Source organism: Nestor notabilis, unplaced genomic scaffold (assembly GCF_000696875.1).
Source record: "Nestor notabilis isolate BGI_N333 unplaced genomic scaffold, ASM69687v1 scaffold1070, whole genome shotgun sequence".
Taxonomy (NCBI): Eukaryota; Metazoa; Chordata; class Aves; order Psittaciformes; family Psittacidae; genus Nestor; species Nestor notabilis.
The window spans coordinates 79,654-101,856 of record NW_009910410.1 but is presented as its reverse complement, the minus strand read 5'-3'; the positions used below and the strand labels follow the sequence as shown (position 1 = coordinate 101,856).

General features: G+C 37.6%; 1 protein-coding gene across 1 annotated transcript; it reads left to right on the top strand.

The window, feature by feature from the left end:
• Positions 1–281: 281 nt before the first annotated feature.
• STT3B (STT3B, subunit of the oligosaccharyltransferase complex (catalytic)) lies at positions 282–21,243 on the top strand (the record flags this gene model as incomplete). Its single annotated transcript, XM_010009780.1, has 12 exons — positions 282–381; positions 4,853–4,951; positions 6,089–6,235; positions 8,759–8,807; positions 10,425–10,579; positions 12,274–12,485; positions 13,292–13,479; positions 13,975–14,146; positions 16,250–16,423; positions 17,317–17,430; positions 18,471–18,683; positions 20,681–21,243. Coding segments are annotated over 12 exons (1,704 nt in total), but the record flags the coding sequence as incomplete, so codon positions are not given.
• Between the last annotated feature and the right edge of the window lie 960 nt (positions 21,244–22,203).

Genomic DNA, 22,203 nt, shown 5'->3' with positions numbered 1-22,203 from the left:
ATACAGGAAGGATATCCTTGAAAATCCACCAGCCCATTTGAAATATCTTTGATATGTGGGGTTTTTTGTTTGTGGGTGGTGTGTTTTGTTTATTTGTTTTGGGTTGTTTTCCTAATACATATTGAGAATGATGCTGGGGTTATTACTGGTAGTTCTGACTGGTTGTCTAGATGGAGTTTATGTTTTCTTTGTTAGACCATCAAGATGTATAAATCCAGCGTTGGCTACCCTAAGAATTTGCAGATATTTTCAGATCTAATTTCCCTTTCCATTTCTCACAGGTCTCTGCATGGGGTGGTTATGTTTTCATCATCAACCTTATTCCACTGCATGTATTTGTTCTGTTGCTGATGCAGAGATACAGCAGGAGGGTCTACATTGGTAAGTTTTGTTCATTGAACTGTCTTTCTCAAATACTTACTAGTGACATATGAAATTAATTATACCGATGTGTTTTGTGTCAAGTGGGAATTAAGTAATTGCACATCAGGTTGCATTTTATTAATTTGATTACTGATTATAGTCAGTTATTCTCTACAACATAGAAAAAAGGAGTTAAAACATACACTTCCAAAATTTCATATATGTAGCTGCTAATTAATTTTTCTTCTTTTTAATACACTGAAAACAAAATTAATCAGTCTGATATTTGTAGAATCCTTCTAACATATATCATATATTTATTATGTGTCCCCATAACAATGTTTCATATTTTCGCCTTTCCCTAGTATGCTAAACAGTTGTTGCTTTTAAATAAGTTGTGCAGCAGAAATGATGCAAACATATAGCATATTGTGACTTATATGGGAAAAGACATAGGGAATTTTAAGCAGCCATGTGTGGTTTATATAATCTAGACTAGAAAGTACTGTAAGAGTATCCACTCTATGTGAATCCTAAAGATTTTATTGGGTGAATGGATCAGCCTTCCTTCCAGCTTCTTGGGAGACTAACTTTTTAATTGATATGCCTGACATTTAAATACTCTGTAAACTGTTTTTACAGGGACTTGACCAGTTAAATCAGTTGGGCGTAGTGTAGGTGTGTGAATGAAATAAATAATAAGCAATTCAGGTGTTCAAAGGTTTATAAGTTAGCTAAACCATTTTTGATTCCCTAATGTGAAATCTTTACAATAGATACTTTGGGAACATAGTATGAATTCAAATGTGATATCACAGGGCATTTTGTATTTGTAAGTATGTTTTTACCCATTTTAATACTGTTTTGTATTTTTAATTGTTAATGCTTTTTTTTATGCTTGCTAGAGAAATGACTATATTTACATATATATTGAACCATTATATACTATAATAATTACTCAGTTTATCAACATTAGTTTTGTGTTTTTGTTACCCAAACTATAACTATTTGTTACATGCCTCTTTGTTAAGCTATTTATGTAATTCAGAAATGGAAATTCTTTTAAAATAAAAGGGGGGGGGGAGAGAAACTCTAATCCTTCTTTGATTTTTTTTATGTTAGTATTCTTCATGAACCACTTCTTCATAACTTAAGGGGAAATTATCTTTTAAAATTATTAAATGTTTTCATTTGCCAATATCTATGATTTAGGCAAGAAAAAATAAAATCAATTAATTATAAATTCCTGAAGCAAAGTGGTAAACAAAAACAATAAATAAGTACTCTTGCTTTTTCAGCTTTTAATGAACTATTCTTTGAACTCATCTGGGGAAAGTAGTTCTGCAGGTTCATAAGAATTAAAGGTTTTGGCACAGGTTTATTTTGCAAATAGGTACAGTGTTTTGAGATGTTACTGCCCTTCAGCTGTGAGGGAGATGAACTTCAGCAGAGTTGTCAGAATGAAAATGTGATTGCTGCTCTGCTGTTTCATTGCAACCGTTGGCTTAATTTAAGCTTTCATGAGAAGCCTTACACAGACCTCTACATCTCACATTTGTATGTAGTTTCTAGGTTTGTTTAACAGGATATTTTTGTAAAACAGATAAGAATGTTCAGTCATTTCTGAGATGAAATGCAAGTGTGCTTCACTTCCAAAATATTCAGAGAGAAGAGTTTACAAAAGCTCATAGAAATAGGGAGAATAAAGATATTTTTGGAGTTTCTATGATCCGCAATTGCTAGTGTGCCTGCAGCGGTCTCATAATTCTTAAAAAGTTACCACTGTGCAGCTTAAACTTTTGTAAATTACTGTCAGCCGACAGCAGGTAGTAAAATCTGCATCTCTTTTACTATCACCAAGAATTTGGGAGTATTTAATGTCTATCAGTGCTCAGTTTTATTTTTAAGCTAGCATGACCCTCACTTTGTAACATGAATATTTAACATAATAACATAAATGTAGAGAACAATATTTTGCACCACTGAATTTTTAAAAATTTTAAAAATAGTGATGGTTTCCTGGACTTAATTTTCCATGTGGGTGTTCATACACTAAAGAGAAGGTTGATGTGACATGATCGGATACGCCTGGCAGTGTAATTCAGAATCATTTAATGCATAAAAGTTTCCCAGAATGTAAAGGTTTTCCCAATTTTGAAATATTTTATGACTTGCAGGCAGATGAAATTATCAGCCAGATGGCTTCTGACCCACTTGGCATCAAAAGTGATCATGCTGCATTTGAAAGCTTAATACGTGCTTTTAGTTTGTTTGTTTTGACAGTGGTCAGCTTAATAATTAAGAACTAGTCCTTATGATTCCAATGTATTAGCAGCACTTGTATAGGAAAATAACCTCTTTATTCAGATACAGGAACCATCAATACTATTTTCTTTTATTGTACTTAGAGTTTTTCATGCAGTTTATTCTATGTTTAAAAAATAAATGCATTTGCATTTGGAAAGGTACCAGTATAGATTTAAGTCACGCTTGCACACTTAAGAGATTTGGTAATTTCACTTCAATTTGATCCCTCCCCCCCCCAAAAAAAAACCTTTTTAAGTTCTGTACACTTCTCTGAACATTTAATAACAAAACACTTAAGGATCTTCCAGAATTAAAAACGTAATTCCTTGTTCTACTTCTTGGATTTAATCATTTAAATAATGAGCAGGCATATATTTATATCAGCTACTTCAGTATTCTGAAACTTAAGATGGTGAGTGTTTACTTCTGGTGATTGCAACCCATTAATTGAAAGTATGTGGTCAAGTATTTGATCGTACTCTCTGGAGAAGTTCTCCAGTAGGTTCTTCCTGTATTTGCACAGTGTACAGCAACTAAAATTGTCTGTAAAATGAGTTTATCCACAGACGGTCAGAATGTTTTTGCTCCTGACCTAGTCCAAGTTATATCTATGGGAGTAGCTTGCACAGATCAAAGCTAGCTTCTTGATTTTGCAAAGACTGAGCAACTAGTAGAATGTAAAGGAACATGGAAAGTTTGTGATGATGTATCACCTTGACGTATCTAAGTTCCTAGAGAAAACCTGTTGCTGTGTAAATTGCCGGGTTTTTCAATGCCAGGCAGACACGTGATAGCTGTTTGAGAGAAGTGGGAGTAAGGGAAGAGGGGACGCAGGGAAAGTGGGCACAGAAAATATACCAGTTGCAGGACCAGGCTTAAAAATGGTGATTTACTAACAAATATGAAATGCAGTGATTTATGCCAATCATTGAACTTCCACAGGATGGCAGTGTTGTAACATTTTCATGGTAGAGTAAATGATTTATGTTGTAGTGAATTCTTCCAAAAATGAGCTTCCTACAGCAAAAATGCATTTCAGTGACATAAGAGAGCATATATCAGTAGCTAGGCCAAGTAGTGCAATACAGGTGCTTGAAAGAATACACAGAGAAGACAGAAGTGGTTGGAAGTTCTTCATAGTCACTTCTGTGACTTTTGGAAAGCATGAAGTATCCTGAGAGCATTAATCCCCCAGAGAGACCACACAGGTGGTATGGAAACAATACCACTGGTAAATGGTGCACTCCCCAAACCTGTTCTTATGGAGGTTAGCAAAGGATGAGAACAGGAATCTTCTTCATAAGATCAAGGCCATAACAAAGATAATGGTTTACGATTTGTAGGAGCATTTAAAAATCTGGGAGGTGAATTTTTGACATTTGCTACTGAAGGAACAAAACTTCATTTGGACCACTAAGTTGGCAGGTTACATAAATGTAATCAAGCTCATGGCTGTTCAGAGCTGGTATTTCTCTGTTCTCCTTCTCTCTTCTTCATCCTGGAATACTGAGGACCAAAACCCTGACAAAATAAAGTATATGAATCTTAGTGCATACATAATAATAATTTATGTTATTAATAATGTTCTTGGTCTCTACTTTCTGGAGGGTTATGAGTCTCCATGGTTGATACAAATCCATTAATCCGTATGCTTAATATTAATTTTTAATTCTACTGCTTTTCAGTTTCTTGGCATGCCTTTGCTTTCATGTTAAAAAAAGAACAAGTGTACCTTTTTGCGTTTTCTAAATAGGTATGGACTCTTAAGAGGTTTTGCTTTTTTGAGTTCTCCTCATAGGAAAGGTTTCTTTGGTTACTTCTTATCTGAGAGCTCTTCCCCATCCATGATCCTCAAAAACAAGATGGGAAGAGAAAACTACTTCCAAGCTCAAACATCTTAGGTAGATGGTTTATTTCCCTAGGAGGAGACAAAACAGTGCAGTTAGGAACAGTGCTTTGCTACTTCCTCTAAAATTGTGTGCAGTAGACAGGTTTATTCTAGTCAAAGGAGAAAAAAAGGAATTAGGATGGCTGACATATTTAGAATTATATCATTCTGTTTCAGTGTCACGGAGGTTGGGGGGAGGATGGACTTTACTATGAAACCAATGCTTTTTAAAACGTTTGGATTCATTATCTTCCCACCTTTCTCTTCTTCCCCTCCCCACGCTTTTTTTCCTAGCATATAGCACTTTCTACATTGTGGGGTTAATATTATCGATGCAGATACCTTTTGTGGGATTTCAGCCAATTAGAACAAGTGAACACATGGCAGCTGCAGGTAAGAAAATTAAATGTCTGCTTCCAAACAGCCTGCTTAGCACAAGAAAACCTCAAGCCCTTGCAGCATTGTTTCCTTGTATTAGAAAGAACACATACTAGCAAACCAAACTGTTAAAAGAAAAAGAGGTACAATTTAGTGTCTTTAGGGAAGTTTTCTTTCCAACTGGCACATTATTCTTCTTTGTGTGAGTTAATGGAGGTAAAATGCCTCCATAACGCTGGATCAGTTACACATTCTGACAAGCACTTACTTTACACATTGGTAATCTCTGCTGTTTTGCAATGTAATGTTGCCTTCAAGCATTGGAAGGCATTCCTCATTGGTAAACAGCTTTTAGTGAGCTATTTGGGTTTAGAGTTGATAGGTTTTTTGTTTTTTCAAAGTTAAATACAAATGACTTCAATTACTAATCATGAGACTGATTTTTAAATAACTAATTTCAAACTTGTTCGGACCTTTTATTTCTTTAAGGTGATTTTTTCAATAGTTGTTGTCGTGGTTTAAGCCCAGCCGGCAACTTGGAACCTGATTTCTTGACAGCAGTAAACTCTCCTAAGACTGATAAGTTTATGTTTAACTGCATACATTGTTTGTGTGGTATAGTTTAGGTTTTACATTCTTCAGGTTTTTTATGTGTAGTCACCAATATGTATTTGGGACAGCAATTGGAATAGCATTAAAATTTAGCAGAAAAATATTTGTAAAAATTGAGATTTTTCTTTTTCCCCAGCAATCTGAATATAATGGAAACAGTAAAGCTTATCAAACCACATTTTGCATCTGAAGAATTTTACGTTTATTTAAGGAATAGAGTTTGTGTTTTTCTCTAGGAGTTCAGCAGTAGTGAATTTCAACATTATGCACCTCAAATTTATTGTTAAATTGAAGAAAAGACTGTACACTTGAGTTCTGTTTCCTTCCTCTGTCACCTATCCCTGTTTAATTTGGGAACAAAGAGGCGGTGGGTAATGGGACTCTTGAAATAATAAGCAAAGAATGTTTTGGAGAGTATTTTCTCTCATTGCAAGTTTCTGTCATTGCAAGAAAGGCTATTTTGAGAAAGTGATTTTATACTAGTTTTTAGATGTAAGAGTGTACCTTAAGTTTTAAACAAAAACTTTCCTCTCTCTTTAGGTGTTTTTGCACTGCTGCAGGCCTACGCATTTTTGCAGTATCTGAGAGACAGATTAACAAAGCAAGAATTTCAGACATTGTTCTTCTTGGGTGTATCTTTAGCTGCTGGTATTGTATTCCTGAGTGTCATCTATTTGACATACACAGGTAAATAAAACAGGTAAAAAATCCCACCCAACCAACAACAACCAACCAACTGCAGAACACTTTGTAGCATCATTTCAATATTTCGGGTTTACCAACAATCCACATAATGATGTAAGAAGTCAGAGTGGATGAGGAACTAACTATAGCCAAAGCATATTGTGAAGATACCTATAGGTAATCTATTCTGAATAGCATCAGTGGTCAAGGTCAGTTTCCTTACTTCCTGAAGTACTTGAATCTGATGTCTGTAAGTTCTACTTCACTTCTGTGGTTCAGCCTCCAGTCTTTAAGACAGTTCTACCCAATCTCACAAGAACAAACTTGTCTTTCCTTGGTTGCCATTCCCAAGTGCCTCACTACCATCTTCTGACTCCATGGTACCCTTCCTTGGTGATCAACACTATACCTCCTTCCCCTAATGAAAAAGAAACTTACTTTCCTAGCTGTATGTTACCCATGCCAAAATTGACTTCTCATTGGTTTAAATTGAATTGGTTTAATATTGTACCCAAATACTGTTCAGTTTTCTGAGTTTCATCTTGGGGGAAAAAAATACTTTCTTCAGGCATACTTGTTTTTATTTTAACTGACTTTTTTTGCACTACTTTTTACCAGTGTTTCTGGCCTAATTTTTTCTGGTGTCAGTTGTTTAACATTTTGGACTGTTTAATAGCAGTTTTATTTTTGTTGACTATGATACCATTATTCCAAAAGTATACTTACCATCTCCCATTTGTTTGCAAGTCTTAAAAAGCTTGATGGCTTATGATTTGCTTTTCAGTACATATGAGTAAGTCCTACTATACTTAGCAAAAATTTTCAGGCTGGCATATCAAAACAAAATTCAGCTTCTAATCTCAGCATGCAGCAGTGTGTTGCAGCTTTTAGGAAGTGTTGATTTCAACTTCGGAAATTCACTGATCAGTATCACTGCTTCACCAGATGGAACAAATCTTGTTCCCTCAGCTTCTGCTATGTGTGCGATGTGGGATCCTGGCCATATCACAGCACTTTGATCCTCTCTATTTTCTTAATAAAGAAGGGTGCCCACATCCAGACCCTGTATCCCAGGTGCAGCACCTGGAACAAGGTGTTTGACATTCTGGATTGAAATCCTACCTGCCATAAGGCATGTCAGACACTCTTTTCAATTTAGCATGTTTCACTGTTTGTCCTCTGGGATGTTTTCACTTTTTACTAGCCACCAGCTGGACTCTGATCCACTGAGTACTACTCTGAGCTTGTCAGCAGAACCAGGATGCAGCCTGTCAAATGGTCTCTCTGTCAAGCCCATTCTTCTTCAACTTATAATTTGAGAAACGGGGAAAATGATTCAAAAAGCATTTAATACTGTATTTCAGGAGGCTGTGCTCCATGATCTTTTCAGGGACTCGGGTTACTGGCCTGCAGTTTCCTCCATACTTCTCCTTGCCTTTCCTAGAGTTGTAGTATTAGCCATTTTCCAGGCACCACGGGCCTCCCTTATCACCCTGGTGAAGATGGTGGATAGTTAACCATATTGGCAAAGCCTCAGATGAATGCCATTTAATCTCATGTTTTGGATGCATCCAGAGAAGACCATAACTGGTAGTTCCCTATCAGCTGGCAGCTCCTTTTTGTGCATGCAGTGGTTTGGGAGCAAGCATTGCATGTGAACACTGAAGGGAAAAATAATGTCTTGCTATGGAACGTAAGCCACAATATTTACATGTCTAAGCTAGATATTAAACTAAAATCTTCAGTCTGATTATACTAATTTTAAATACCAGATAGAGGGAAAACTTGCTGTGTTGTGCACAAAGACTTGCATAAGCAATAAAAGGTTTCAACTTTATTTCCACTTGTGTGTATCTGTCTTCAGAGGGAGCTGAAACAGCTGCAAGGAAGGTGGAAATCAAATTTAGGTTTAATCTTATTAATAACTTTTAATAGTATTTTTTTATCTTCCTTCTGATAGTGATACTGTTTATTTTCATCTTATGATACTCAAGTAGCTGAGGCTTTGGGTTTTTTTAAAGAAATGTGTAAATCTTACCAGCACACCTAGTAGCAGTTTTGTATTTCATGCCACATGTATATCCACCAGTAGAAAAACAATAGGAAACCAGTGTTTCATGGAGTATTGGTGTTTTGGCTATAGATTGTTCCCAGTTTCCTGCTCAGGCATTTCAGAAAAATTAAGTACTTTCTTACTGATTATGTTTTCTTATACTTCTTTACACAGTATAGGTTGCTATCTGTCATATTTCTTGAGAAATATTTTATTAATTATTGCATTCCATTGATTTTTGGAGGTGTGCTTGTCTTCATACGCAACAAGTAGAATGTAAGAGTGTGTTCTTCTAAAACTAGCTTCATGGTTGGTAGACTTTATAGCCTGCCTAATGCAGTAGGTCTGGTTCACATATATTACAAGGTCGAAGAAATTTCTTTGGTTTTGTGCTATCATTTGAGGGAGTAGTAGTATTATTGCATCTAAGTACCTAGGCAGCAAAAGGGTTTCTTTCCACTTCTCTTTTTCAGGTTATATTGCTCCTTGGAGTGGCAGATTTTATTCATTGTGGGACACTGGGTAAGTAAGGATAAAGGATATAAGGATTTAGATATCAATAGCATTCTACTGAAAATTAATAATATTTTGCTTTCCTTATCCTCAAATCCATTTAGTATTTCAGTCAAGAAGAATATAACGGGCTTCAGTCAGTTATCTAAAGGGTATTTGTAGTAACTGTTTCATGATCTTTGCTACCACTGCACTAATTTGAACCTTAAGTTGTCTATCAAGATTCTCACTTTTTTGGAAGTCTTTGGATATGGACTGTATGTTTTTCTATATAAAATTGTAGTGCTTCTCAGCATAAAATAACCAAAAGCCGTACCAACACTTGAAGACACATTTAAGACCTATTAAGAGCCTTAAACTGAGACTATTTTCATTGCACAGCATTGCACGAAATCACAAAGATGTTGCACATATCTTGCCTGTTTATTACCTTCACACATCTGGTTTGTGTATACAGATGTCTACTCTGACCAACTCTGGTTTATATATACGTGGTTTCATAGGTAAAAACCCATGTTAGTTAATCTTCTGGTTTAGTTAACCTTTAAAAATCCAATGTTGGGTTCTTTAGCCAGCCAGGAGATAAAACTGAAGATATTTTTCTCAGATAAATCTATTTAAGGTGAAACTCAATGGGTATACTTTAAAACAACAACAACAACAAAATAAAATTAAAAGCAGGGATAGGAAAACTACAAACTTCTGCAGTTCAGATTTTTTTCCAAGTAAAGTCCAGCTCATCCAGGATTCTGTACCGTGTCTGTAACAGATTGTAGTAGAATAGATGTCAGTAAAGAAGCTCAGATTTATTTGAAGAACATACAGGTGTTGTTCTTTGCCTATAAATGAAGTGGTCTATACATATATAAAGCGTTAAAGTTTTGAGGGCTTGTCTACATTAGAAAAACAGATTGTGTTAAAACGCACAATACAATTTTGAGTGAGAACTAGATCTCGGTGAAGAAAAGGACATATGTTTGATACCTCACCATTCTGTCATCTAGCACCTCAGAATAGGTCTATATGTATATTTGTCTTTAATATAGAACACAGTTTTGTCCTTGTCTGCACTGAGTGTTTGATGTGTTGTTCAGCTGACATGTATTTCCAAGTGTAGACAAGGCCTGATTTTTCAGCATCTGAAAGAATGTGGGGGCTGCACACACTGTAGCTGGTCTGGTATTAAATACTGAACTTTCTATACTAATAATATGAAGGTATTCTGTGCAGAGGAGAGGTTTTGAAATGCAGTGTTGAAAATCTGGGATACTTGGTAGCATGGATGATTATGTCTTCAAAATGTAATGATGAGGCCTCCCTAGCTGCCTGTTACCACTTTGGTGAATTCGCCTTCATATTTAGCAGTAATAAAACATCCATAATTTTCACTGTCCTAAGTAGTACGGAAATAATCCTTTATATTGGTGTTTAAATAACTTTATGCACCAGATACTTCCTAAATAGAGTAAGACCTGGGGAAGTTTTATCAGATTTCTGCTGAACAGAGCACTTGCCATTTAAACTTGAAATGCTTCCTTTGAAATGAATTTCAGAATTCCTAATGTGTACAAGTTTTAATAATTTTATCTTTTCAAAATAATTTGAACTGAATTTTTTTTAAAAAAGGTATGCGAAAATTCACATCCCGATCATTGCCTCTGTGTCTGAGCATCAGCCTACAACATGGGTTTCCTTCTTTTTTGATCTGCATATTCTCGTGTGTACTTTCCCAGCAGGGCTGTGGTTCTGTATCAAAAACATCAATGATGAAAGAGTCTTTGGTAAGAGAAAATATTTAAAAATTGTTTTTAAGAAAAAATCTTGCCTTCAACTTGATTCTGTTTTGTATTTGTTTGCTCAAAGCTGGTACATGGCTTGTTCTAAGTGGTGTGCTTAAAGATGATGATGAAAAGTTGTCTGCACCCAGTAGTACTTAAAACCATTTATAAAAATGCTGAGGTTGGTGAAGCAGTGATGGAGTGACATCCCAAGAGGTGGGTCGAGGTATTTGTCACTATGGTTCTGTTCTGCAGCTGGAGCTGTGTGCTCTTCCACACGCTGTTCTTCAAAACTGTGCATCTGGATACAGTGCCACAGCACAGTTCAGCCAGATGAATGGCTCAGTGCAAAGGGAAGGTCCCTACCCTGCACAGGCTGCAAGGCAACCAACCCTTCCCTGAGTGTCTGGCACTCATCCCAGCCCACATGATGATTCAAAATGCATTTTCTTTCCAGATTTTCTGCTATCTTAGTGAACAGAATCACTTGCTGTGGAACAAGTGCTAGATAAGGCACGAGCCTAAGCAGAGGTGTGGGGTCTCCCTGTGTCACTGACAGCAAATTGCTTGCTTGTACAAAGCTGTACTGTGAAAGCAGATATAAATTATGAATCAGGCTTGTAGGGATGTGATTTGGAGTTGTAGCCCATATGGAGGAATGAAGAATACACAGGCCTTGGGCTTTTTCAGGGGCAAGAGGCTCCAGACTAATATAGCTGCCTCTTAAGATTACCTAATAGGTATGTAGGCAGTGGGAGTGTTTACAGAGTTAAATCCAGCGACTGGAGTATTCTGTGCTCTGTGGCTTACAACGTGTCCTTGTCAAGACTAGTGCTGGGCAACTGGCTTTCAGCCTCCTCCTGCTGCATCATCTATTTAAGTCAGCATAAAGACATCTATGAGTGAGAATGGAGAGCCATACTACTTCACTATAAAGTAAAAAATACTTATGTAAGGCAGTCTGGTAAAGCAGTGTCCTTTGGTTTCCATGGCGAGTCTTTCACAATAGTATATTGTTAAACTGTAGCAAAGAATAACCACTATTACTTGAATGATAGATGTTCCTGAACAGTGTATACAGGTTCCAAATATTCTCTGTTAGTCTGAAAATCTTGTTTTATTTGGGGGGGTGGAGGAGAGCCACAGAGCAGAGGTAATATTGCTCAGGAAAACTTCCTTCAGAACAGGACTCACATATTGTCTGTATGGAATTATAATGTAGACAAGCCCCCAATTTGTCCACCAATATCTCTAACTTAAATTAGAATTTGATACTTACAAGAAAATCTAACACTTCCTTTTGTTTTTCCAGTTCCAATAACTTGCTTTGGTCTAGGGCTGTTTGACCTTTTTAATCAAATGAAGTTACCTGTTATTCCAGTAGTAATTTCAGTGTGTGCTATTAAATTTCACTAATAATGTAACTTCTGACACATTGTTAATGAATATGAAAATGGGGTTGTGCATTGTTAACAGTTCTCAAGATGAACTTCAGGAAGGGTTTGAAGTTTAAAGGGGATAAATGTTAATTGAACTCTATCTGTAAATCAAAAAGCAGTGAAATGCAAAATGTGTACTCAAGTCTTTATACACACAGATGCTCAACCCACTTCCAGAAGCAGTTTTATGGAGAGCATGTACGTGTGCATTGAGAGTGTTATTTTCTAAATGTCATCAGTAGATTTGTTTCTTCACAGTTGCTCTATATGCAATCAGTGCTGTTTACTTTGCTGGTGTGATGGTTCGGCTGATGCTCACTTTGACTCCAGTGGTCTGTATGCTGTCTGCAATTGCTTTCTCCAATGTCTTTGAGCGATATTTGGGTGATGATATGAAGAGGGAAAATCCACCAATAGAGGACAGCAGTGATGAGGATGACAAAAGGAACCCTGGCAACTTGTATGATAAGGTGAGTGGAGAGAACAAAAGTTAAGTGTCAGAAAACAGCTTATTTTTTACTACTTCTCCCCCCACTCTCATCTTTGGTCAGAATATTTTAAATGCCACAAGAGGTTTGAATCACTAGCGTTCCAATTCAGAGCACGTACTGATGTTATCCAGTGAGGTGTAACTGATGTCCTGAAAAAACATCTGTGTCAGTGTAGAAGGGGTTCCTCCCAGTTTGATTGGTGATGAGCCCTTGACCTAAAGGCAGTGTACAGTGTTGACCCAGCTTTCTGTAGAAACAAGGACAGACACTTGCTCACTGTCATTAACTAGCTATAGCAGTTCTGTGTCACTGAATGTTTCGCTCTTGTATTTCCTTTTAAGACATGGTGAAATTGAAGAACGCTGTATTTTATGAAAAAGTGTTTCTGTTCATAAACTTGCATGCTCTCTTCATCATGAAGAAACTGCTGTTAGCTACTGATTTATTTTACGTCTTAGGCTTTGTTATACTGACCTTGACCACGCATGAGCTTTGGGTTTCTCCCGTTTCCTCACAGTGCATATCTGTGCCTTTCTCTTTTCCACCCTGCCTTATAAAAGGGCATCAGCATACTGACCCAAAACAAGGAAGTCATGCACTGGCCTTCACATAATAGATTTTTTTTCTTCTGAAAGAGGCTTTCAACAAATCATCCATTTCTACAGGTTGCTAGCTTTAGAGTAGCCTGTAGCATTTATGGAGTGCATGTGGTGAAGAAAAAGGTATGGGTTCCCTTCTCAGGGGCCATACCAGTTGCCGTAACAGATATATTTGTGTTTGTTTAGGCAGGCAAAGTGAGAAAGCATGTATCTGAACAGGAAAAAACAGAAGAAGGACTGGGTCCCAATATCAAAAACATTGTTACTATGCTGATGCTGATGTTGTTGATGATGTTTGCTGTTCACTGTACCTGGGTAACTAGCAATGCATACTCCAGCCCCAGCGTTGTTCTTGCTTCCTATAACCATGATGGGTAAGTAACATCTACAGATCTGCAAATAATTCTACTTCCTTTGCATTAGCAATATGCTGCACCTTCTTCCTATTATATCATGGCAGCATTGTCACCTGCATAAAAAATTCTCAATACTCTAATTTTAAAAAAGATACATTTCTGGAATATTTAATGTAAATCATAGAATCATAGAACAGTTAGGGTTGGAAAGGACCTTAATACATAAAAATAATCCTATCCAAAGCCAATAAAGATGATGGTTAAAAAAAAGCTCAAGTCAACTGGGAAAATGTTTTTATGACTGTAAATGCATTTAGTCATATCTTCAAAAGCAGTTCAGCTTCTGGCTGCTCAGCTGTTGGTAGGTTCAAACTTATGACGGCTGGTGACTTAATCTCTCAGAGGGAGCCAAACGCATAACAAAACCCTTATTTGTGAGCCCATATTTGTCACAGTGCAGTTAATTTGTTGCTAGTATTTGTACTGATGTGAATAAAATGAACTGTTTTCCAGCACTCGGAATATCCTAGATGACTTCAGAGAAGCCTACTACTGGCTGAGACAAAACACAGACGAGCATGCCAGAGTGATGTCGTGGTGGGACTATGGCTATCAGAAGGCAGGAATGGCTAACCGGACAACCTTGGTTGATAACAACACTTGGAACAACAGCCACATAGCCCTGGTAAGGGTGGCGGTTTTTTATGGAGTGGAAACACCAAAATGTTTACATTGCAGTCAAGTATGAAACTGTAAATGTTTCTTGATAGATAGTATGACATTAAGGAAAAATTCCATAGAGTGGGAAATACAGAGGTGGAAGGAATGCTATTTTTTACATTTACGAGAACTTGAGTATAGAGTTTGGGGCTGGAAGGGATCAATTTTGCTTTAGGAGTTTCCATTTTGTTTATTTGTGGAGCTTTCAAAGCTTCTATTTAAGTTTCTCTTCTTCGTTGGAGGATAGACAAAAATCTAATGTAACCATTCTCTTTGTTTTTAGTGCTACAACAGCTTATTTGTACCACTGCTTTACTGGCACTATTCAAATAGGGATCGTTTCAATTCAACAAGGTCTTTGCTGACTGCATTTTGGTATGGCATGTGAAAACTGACCACATGAAACTGCGAATTTTCAGGCATCTTGGAAATTAGAGAAAGTAGATGAATAGCGATGGAAGTGTTGCAGATTTGATGCAATTCTGTCTTCTCAAATTTGCAGTTAGACAAAACATCTAATTTCTTTCTTGTCTGAGCAGTAAGTTTAAGCTTTGTGCATGTGCTTAAAAGCAGGGTATAAGCATTGCCTATGGTTACAGGAGCACCACCTTGGGCAACTTAAGCTTTTTTCAGTAGCAAAGAATGCTCTGTATTGTAGCTGGGCTGCAGTCTTTATAGGTGCTGTGGTATCAGTCAAGTGGCCGGTTCTTTCCAGTAGACTAATGCCATGCTGCATGGGCAGAATGGGGAAGGCCTTGATGAATTTATTAGTTTGTCTTGTGTCAGTAGCTAGTGTAACTAGCACTTCTGTCTTATTTTGGTTGTTGACCTGACAGCATTGAGTATGTTCCGATGGACATCCAACTCTGATAGTTCTGTGTGCCTCCCTCTTCTACACATGGTAGAATAGCAGATACTATATTTAAATCCACAGTCTGTGGGTGTCCCTGCAGGACAAGGTGCATTGTGCAAATAGAGAGACTGCGGGAGTCACTAGCATTGCATAGGCGCAGAAACCATACACATTACAGCAATTAGCAGTGATGGGCTTTAATGAAGAATTCTCTCCAGCTGGCACCGTCAGGTTCCATTTCAGAATGAATACTCCATAAAGGGGAACCCAAGCAAGAAATGTGTGTTGTGATGAATACCTGAACTTGTGCTCAAAATGAGGCATGCCCCAGAGACATGCTCAGATGACTTCCTCCTGCACAGAAGTGGAAATCTGCCAAAGAACTTCACATTGATTAGGATAATGGCCAAGAACCTGAGGTTCTCACTCTTTTTGACAGATTGCAGGCTACGTTTAGTGTTTCCTAATTACATTCTTAACTGAATGTTACCACTTTAAATGCGATATTATTTACATTGTAGTTACTTCCTTTTACTACAGCAGTACATTATTACACCTTAGGTACAAGGGCTTCAGTAGCCAACAGAACTACTGAACTGGAAGCCAGTTACTGATCTAAGTGAACTTTAAGTGTGGCAAGTGACCAGTATGGAAGAGGTTCTGGATACAGCTTTGGAAAGTGTTTCAAGGCTAAAACTATATTATCCTTATGACTTATAGAATGTCTCTATTCTGATGTTTTCTCTGCATAAATTTACCTTGAATTCAGTGCTGCCGAGTACCATGCAGCATGGCTGCATCATTAGCGAAGGACAGAGCTCAAGAAAAAACAGACATAACAAGAATTTGCTAATATTTCACATTGAGCTGGGTCTAGAGTTTTGAAAATAATTTTTAATTAGGTATTTTCTGCAGCATTTCAGATTGTGTCAATACAACCATGACTTGAAAAATCTTGCCACCAGAGGAGAGCCCTTGTTGTTACACTTTCTACTAAAAACTCATTTCAACAGGCAGCAGTCCTCTTGCAGAGGAGAAAATATTTCAGTTCAGGTTGGGCTTTTGAGTTTCTAAGTATTCACACAAAGTTTCCTTTCTCTAGAATGGAAATGTTGGCCAGTATGTATCCTTGGGCTGTGGTCTGTCAGGTACTGACCTGTGGATCTCTTGATAGGCAGCTGTGCAGGTATTTAAGATATTTTTGCTGTGATGCAGGTGGGAAAGGCAATGTCATCAAATGAGTCGGCAGCATACGAGATCATGAGGAGCCTGGATGTGGATTATGTTTTGATTATTTTTGGTGGTGTCATTGGCTACTCTGGCGATGATATTAATAAGTTCTTGTGGATGGTGAGAATAGCAGAGGGGGAACATCCCAAAGATATTCGGGTAAGTGGAGGGAATTCTCTACTACTTACTGCAGTTTTGTTTGAAATATGTATTACGGGTTGTTGTCCTAGAACAGTAGGAGTGCAGAGGCGTATAGCCCAGTTTCTTTCAATATTCATGGGTTTGAAAGGTCAGTAACCTCAAAAGCTTTTCACTTGGTTTTGCATGATACTAAAAGTACAGGCTATCTTGTAATTCTTGTGTGTTTGTGTCTTGCTGTGCACCATCATACCTTAAAAAAGCAGGAGTGTTCAGACTGTTTACATAGTTGGTATTACAAATGTCTTCAAACTCTGTAATAGTTGACAAGTTAAAGTGTTAATATTGACTTACGTAGAGTTTAAGTTACTCAAACATCTGGGAGACTGCAGAAGTCTGTAGTAATCTTTTCTTAAGCTTAACAAAAACTTACAGATATTGAGCACAGGCTTAAGGGAGTAGCCTGTGTGCATAGTTTCATCTTGTACTGAGGATGAAAATGGCAGAATTTTTGTGTTTAAACACAGTGCACATACATTGCAGACCTCCTATATTATAGGAGTGCTTTTCACCTTTCTTACAAATAGTTGTGATAGATGCCTAACTTATATTTTGAGATCAGTTTTCCAGTAACTGCTGACTGTGTAGTATTATTGTGCTGGTACATATTTTGTCACGGATTTAGGAAGATTGGTCCACTGGGGTCCAGGCTTACAAGCAGGTAGTTTGTAACTGTTTTACTTTTAATGACCACCATCATTTTCTGGTTTAAGACCTAGCTTAAATCAGCTTTAAAGCTGTAAAAGTCAGTTTAGATTCTTTATGAAGGTTTTTTTGCAGAGAAGAGAATGAGGAATGACTTTAATAGGAGTTCAGTTTATATTGACTCTTTGTATTTTCTTTTCTTTTTAAAGGAAAGTGATTACTTTACCCCTCAGGGAGAATTCCGGGTAGACAAGGCAGGTTCTCCAACCTTGCTGAACTGCCTCATGTACAAAATGTCCTATTACAGATTTGGAGAGATGCAGGTCAGTGCTACAACTTCTATTGGATCTTAAGTGAAATGTGAGGAAAAAAATGTTATTTTGATGTATTTTCAATCTTCTAGATTGAGTGTTGCTTGTAGTAGCAGAATCAGCGGTGAGAGTCAGCTCTTGAAATTAAAACACATCTAGGCATGGTCTACTGTGTATACCCTTTAAGGAAAAAGCATTTCTGCTCTTAACCCACACTTGTACTTGACTTTTTGCTGTCCTTGACAGTGCCCAAGATGAGCATCTTAATTCTGCTCTGCAGTGCGCTTGCTACAGCATTAGCAGCACAGAAGTAGAACTGCTAATTGACTATTTAATACCTGTCAGAAACTATTGACAAGTAGTTTCTGTACATGTATTTCTATACAAGTCACATCAGTGTATTAAACAACACTACACTCAAGGGCATAATTCTTAAGAGTTTTCATTCCCCTTTAGGATCATTAAACACATGTATGTAGCTAAGTCCACCTTGTTTGCTTTTTCATTTCCTGTTCTTCCACTCCCACCAAGTACCCTTCATTCTGATGTGTTAGCACAAGAATCCTTTATTCAGCTAAAATTGAGGCCAGTGGATCTTACTTGTAACACTGGGGGGGGAGGGAAAAAGGTGGGGGGTGTGACAGATCTGACTCAAAAACACGAACTATTTCTACTTTGTATGGAAAACCATTGAAGTACAAATTATTGCACTGTAGAAGAGAGAGCAAAAAGGAGCAGCTATACTAAAAAAGGTACCACAAACTGCTGCATTTCAGACTTCCACGGACTAGTTCCATCTCTGAATGCAAACATGGTATTTCTGTTGAGACATTAAGGACATGTGTAGGAGTGAGAATGAATTTGTCTCCTTCTCAGCTGTGAAAAGGAACTGACGGGTTTTTTCTGTGTAGTAATAACCAGTGCAAGAGAAGGTGTTCTTTGACTAGACCAGCCAAAAGCACTGCCTTGTGGTATGATGTACCATGGGTTGCAGAGATGGGTGGTTTGGGTTTTGTCTCATTTGAACTAATATGCAACTTTCTTTTTTATAGCTGGATTTTCGGACACCCCCAGGATTCGATCGTACACGCAATGCTGAGATAGGCAACAAAGACATTAAATTTAAACATCTGGAGGAAGCCTTTACCTCAGAGCACTGGCTTGTTAGAATATACAAGGTGAAACAACTAGACAACAGAGAGACATTGGATCATAAACCTAGAGTAACCAACATTGTACCGAAACAGAAGTATTTGTCAAAGAAGGTGGGTTCCTAGTGATGTAACTGAAAGGGGTCAGGAGGCAGCAGTTTATTTTTAACAGTGAATCACATAGCTGGTGAATTATATATTTCCACTAGCCAGAATGTTATGGATACTGTTCATGTTAGTGTCCAATATCAGACCTGCCTGCTGGTAATAATTGTTAATTTACTGTCTGCTTAACTTAAAAGCATGTGAAGACACAAGGCTAGATTTTTTTTAGGCAGAATGCTAACTGGAAGTAGAGTGTGTCACTGGCTGTTACAACTCTTAAGTCTTCATGTAACTGGAAGTATAATCTCTGAAGTACATCAGTTCATGTTTCAGTAACTATGGCTCACTAAGTAAATAATGTGGAAGTTGCTTTCTGACTTTGTTTGAAAGTAGTGATGCCTAGAAGTTTAAAAATGGCAATTTTGTATGAAATAAATTAAATACGAAACTTTTGTTGATGGAACTTTAGTGTCTGGCTGCTTACTGTTTGAAGTCATCTTCATGGTGTTTTAAAACGGTGCTAGCTGTGGTGTGCTACCTCAGCCTACTAAGAAGGATGTGTTACCAGGGGAACTGGGGAGAGTCCTAGCAGCCCAGCCCTCTCCTCCACATCTCTATCTACTCAAATACATGTTGCAAAAGGAATTCCAGAATCCTGTCAAACAAATGTGTAACAAACTGAATTAGTGTAAGCAGTAAACTTACAGTGTCCTGGAAATACAAGTAAAGAATGCTAGAGGGTAAAGGTGCTTGGTTTTGTGATTTGATGGAAGTCCAAACAATAAGGTGTTTGGGAGTTGCCTCTGAAGCCAGGCTTGCCTTGAAAGGGAATTACAAGCTTTACTGTGCCTGTCATACACTTACCATGTAAATCTTGATCTTAAGTGACAAGCAAGGCTGTATTTACTCATGACAGATGCATTGACCCCACTTAAGCTGTGGATGTGTTGGTTCTCTGTCTAAAGCCAGGATAAAAGTTGGTGCACATTCTGATCTGTCACCAACTGTTGCAGTACAAACCAGCTCTACTTCCCACTGAGAAATCTGAGAACCAGCAAAAGCAGGTGGTGAATGTCTGAACTAGGACTTCTTAAACGTGTTGAGGACTCCTTAGTAGCCACAGGTTTTCAGCAATTGCTTCCTTACTGGAAATTCAGTCCATCTGCTGTCTCTCTTCATGCTAGGAATGACATAGTTCAAGCCCAGAGATGCAACATGTCTGGGTATCTGATATGAGTTATCAATGTGTCTCACTTTATAATAATATTGCTGCTGTTGTTATTAAAAAGAAAAGTTTTAATTAATTGACATAATAGAGCCTGCTGGTAAGCACAGCCAAGTGCAGCAAGTGTGGGAGCTGCCCACCATCTAACGTGCTGTGGCACAAGGCATGTTGAATGTACAATTCCGCCTGCCACTAAGTCTATTTATAGAACTTTGAAGTTAGTATTACCTAACACTAACATTAGTGCTTCCCCCCATTACTACCTTAATAAAATATCTAAAATATGCTGATAAAGACACATGAAAGTGCTAAGTAGCCTACAGACCAATGGCAGAGGATTAAAGACTAAAATGTGATTATTCAGTTTTCTCTTACTTTCAAAAAATGCTGCTTTGAGCAAATATTTCTGCCTGTCATCGTGCTAACTTCTAAGAGAATCAAACACTGCAAAAGATGCAAGAAGGTTTTTCCAAACACAACTAACACTCTGCTCGTTGGGCATATTAGACCTTTATCATGTTGGTTAATTATTAATGCTGCCTCAGCACAAGCTTTGAAAAGTTACACAGATCTGGTAGACAGGGCTTGCAAAAAGCAAAGGCCGGACATGAATTAACAGTCCCCACTTCAAAAAGAACAACTGGATAATACACCTAGTTCAGGGTTTACCATTCAAGCTCTTTAAAATCAGTCTAATGATCAGGCATTGAAATGCACAGCATTAAACCGCGGTCAAGACTAAATCATTAACTAATACATTTTATTCTGTTTTTCTTTTTAGACCTCCAAAAGGAAGCGTGGCTACATTAAGAATAAACTAATTTTAAAGAAAGGCAAGAGACCCAACAGGAAGACAGTTTAAATACACTGTTCTGATTGCTAATACGAAGCAGTTGTCCTTGAGATAACCAGTCTTTGCCTTTAGCTCAAGTCATGTTTCACAGCAACATGAGGGTACAGAACCATCATTGGTCCAGATTATTGTACAAAATTTTCAGGCAATGTCTGATTAAAAATATTGGCTTATTGAGAACAGCTGTTTTAGATTTGTAATGTGAAGCACGACAGAGCTGCTATCCAAGGCTAGCAGCAGTTTTTTTATTGGTACATATTATCCTTCAAATCTGTTGAGAATTTGGACTGACTTTACCAAAGAACCCTGTAATTTGGTCCTTGGCACATGCATAATTGTCAATCTTTTTTGGAAAACACTGTTCAGCTGAATAGCAGCAGTACAGGAACTGGAATGGTGAAATCTAAAAATGACTTGTTTTCAACAATTAAGAGGAAGCAGAGCTCTCTAAAATCAAACTCTCAAAACGAGTTACTCCCATGATTACTTTTCACTGGTTTCTTTCAATGTCCTTTTACTCTCGCTGCAGGCCGGGTTTGAGCTGGAGCGTGAGCAGCAAAGCTGCAGTTTTCACCAGAGCTGACAGTTGGATGCTAGTTTTGATTGGCCAGGCTGCTTTTGTTAAACGTGGGATCACAGTATCACTGCCTTACGCCATCACTTCTTAAGGTAGACAAGGCAAATCTTGCACACTGTAGCTACAAGGGCTAAATTTGTATCCTCCTGAAAAATCTGAAACGACAGTAATGAATGCGATAGTGACACACAGCTCACTGAGCACCATGGCATGGCTGGTGCTTCACAGCAGAATTAAACCTGGTTTAGGTAAATGTTTACATTGGTGAAACGAGTATAGCCTGTGTAATGGGGAAGGGAATAAAAAGGTTGGCAGGTATGCAACCCCCTTTCTGTGGCTATCAGAGGGAGAGGATCCGCAAACCTCTTTCCCCCCTCACTGCCTTTCTTGTGAGGGTGCAAGTTTTTCTGGGCATCTGTTTGCATTTTTACTTAGAGTGCTTAAATCAATTGAAGAAACTCCTGCTATAGTGCTATTTGCTTTGTCTGTCTTTTATACTGTATTCTTCTGGTTCGGATTTTGGTTTTTAAGTGGTGAAAACTGTCAGATGAAATGCACTAAATATAAATGGAGACTGAACATGTTCACTTTCCAGCTACAGGAAAACTTTATACAGACTTGAAATTTTTCTTTAACTGAAATAAAAGGGTTTTGCCGTTTGTTTTCCTGCCACAGGTTGTAACTTTTTATAGAAACAAAACTTGCATCAGTAACTTGATGTAAAATGCAGAATAGTATGTACCTTTCATGAAGAAAATGTAAATTTACAGTGTTCTGTGAGAATGTTACTGCTGACTTCTTTCCCGAGGTGTAGAATATTTTTTTGATTTATGAACTCATTTTTGACTCTGATGGTTTATACAGACCAATTCTA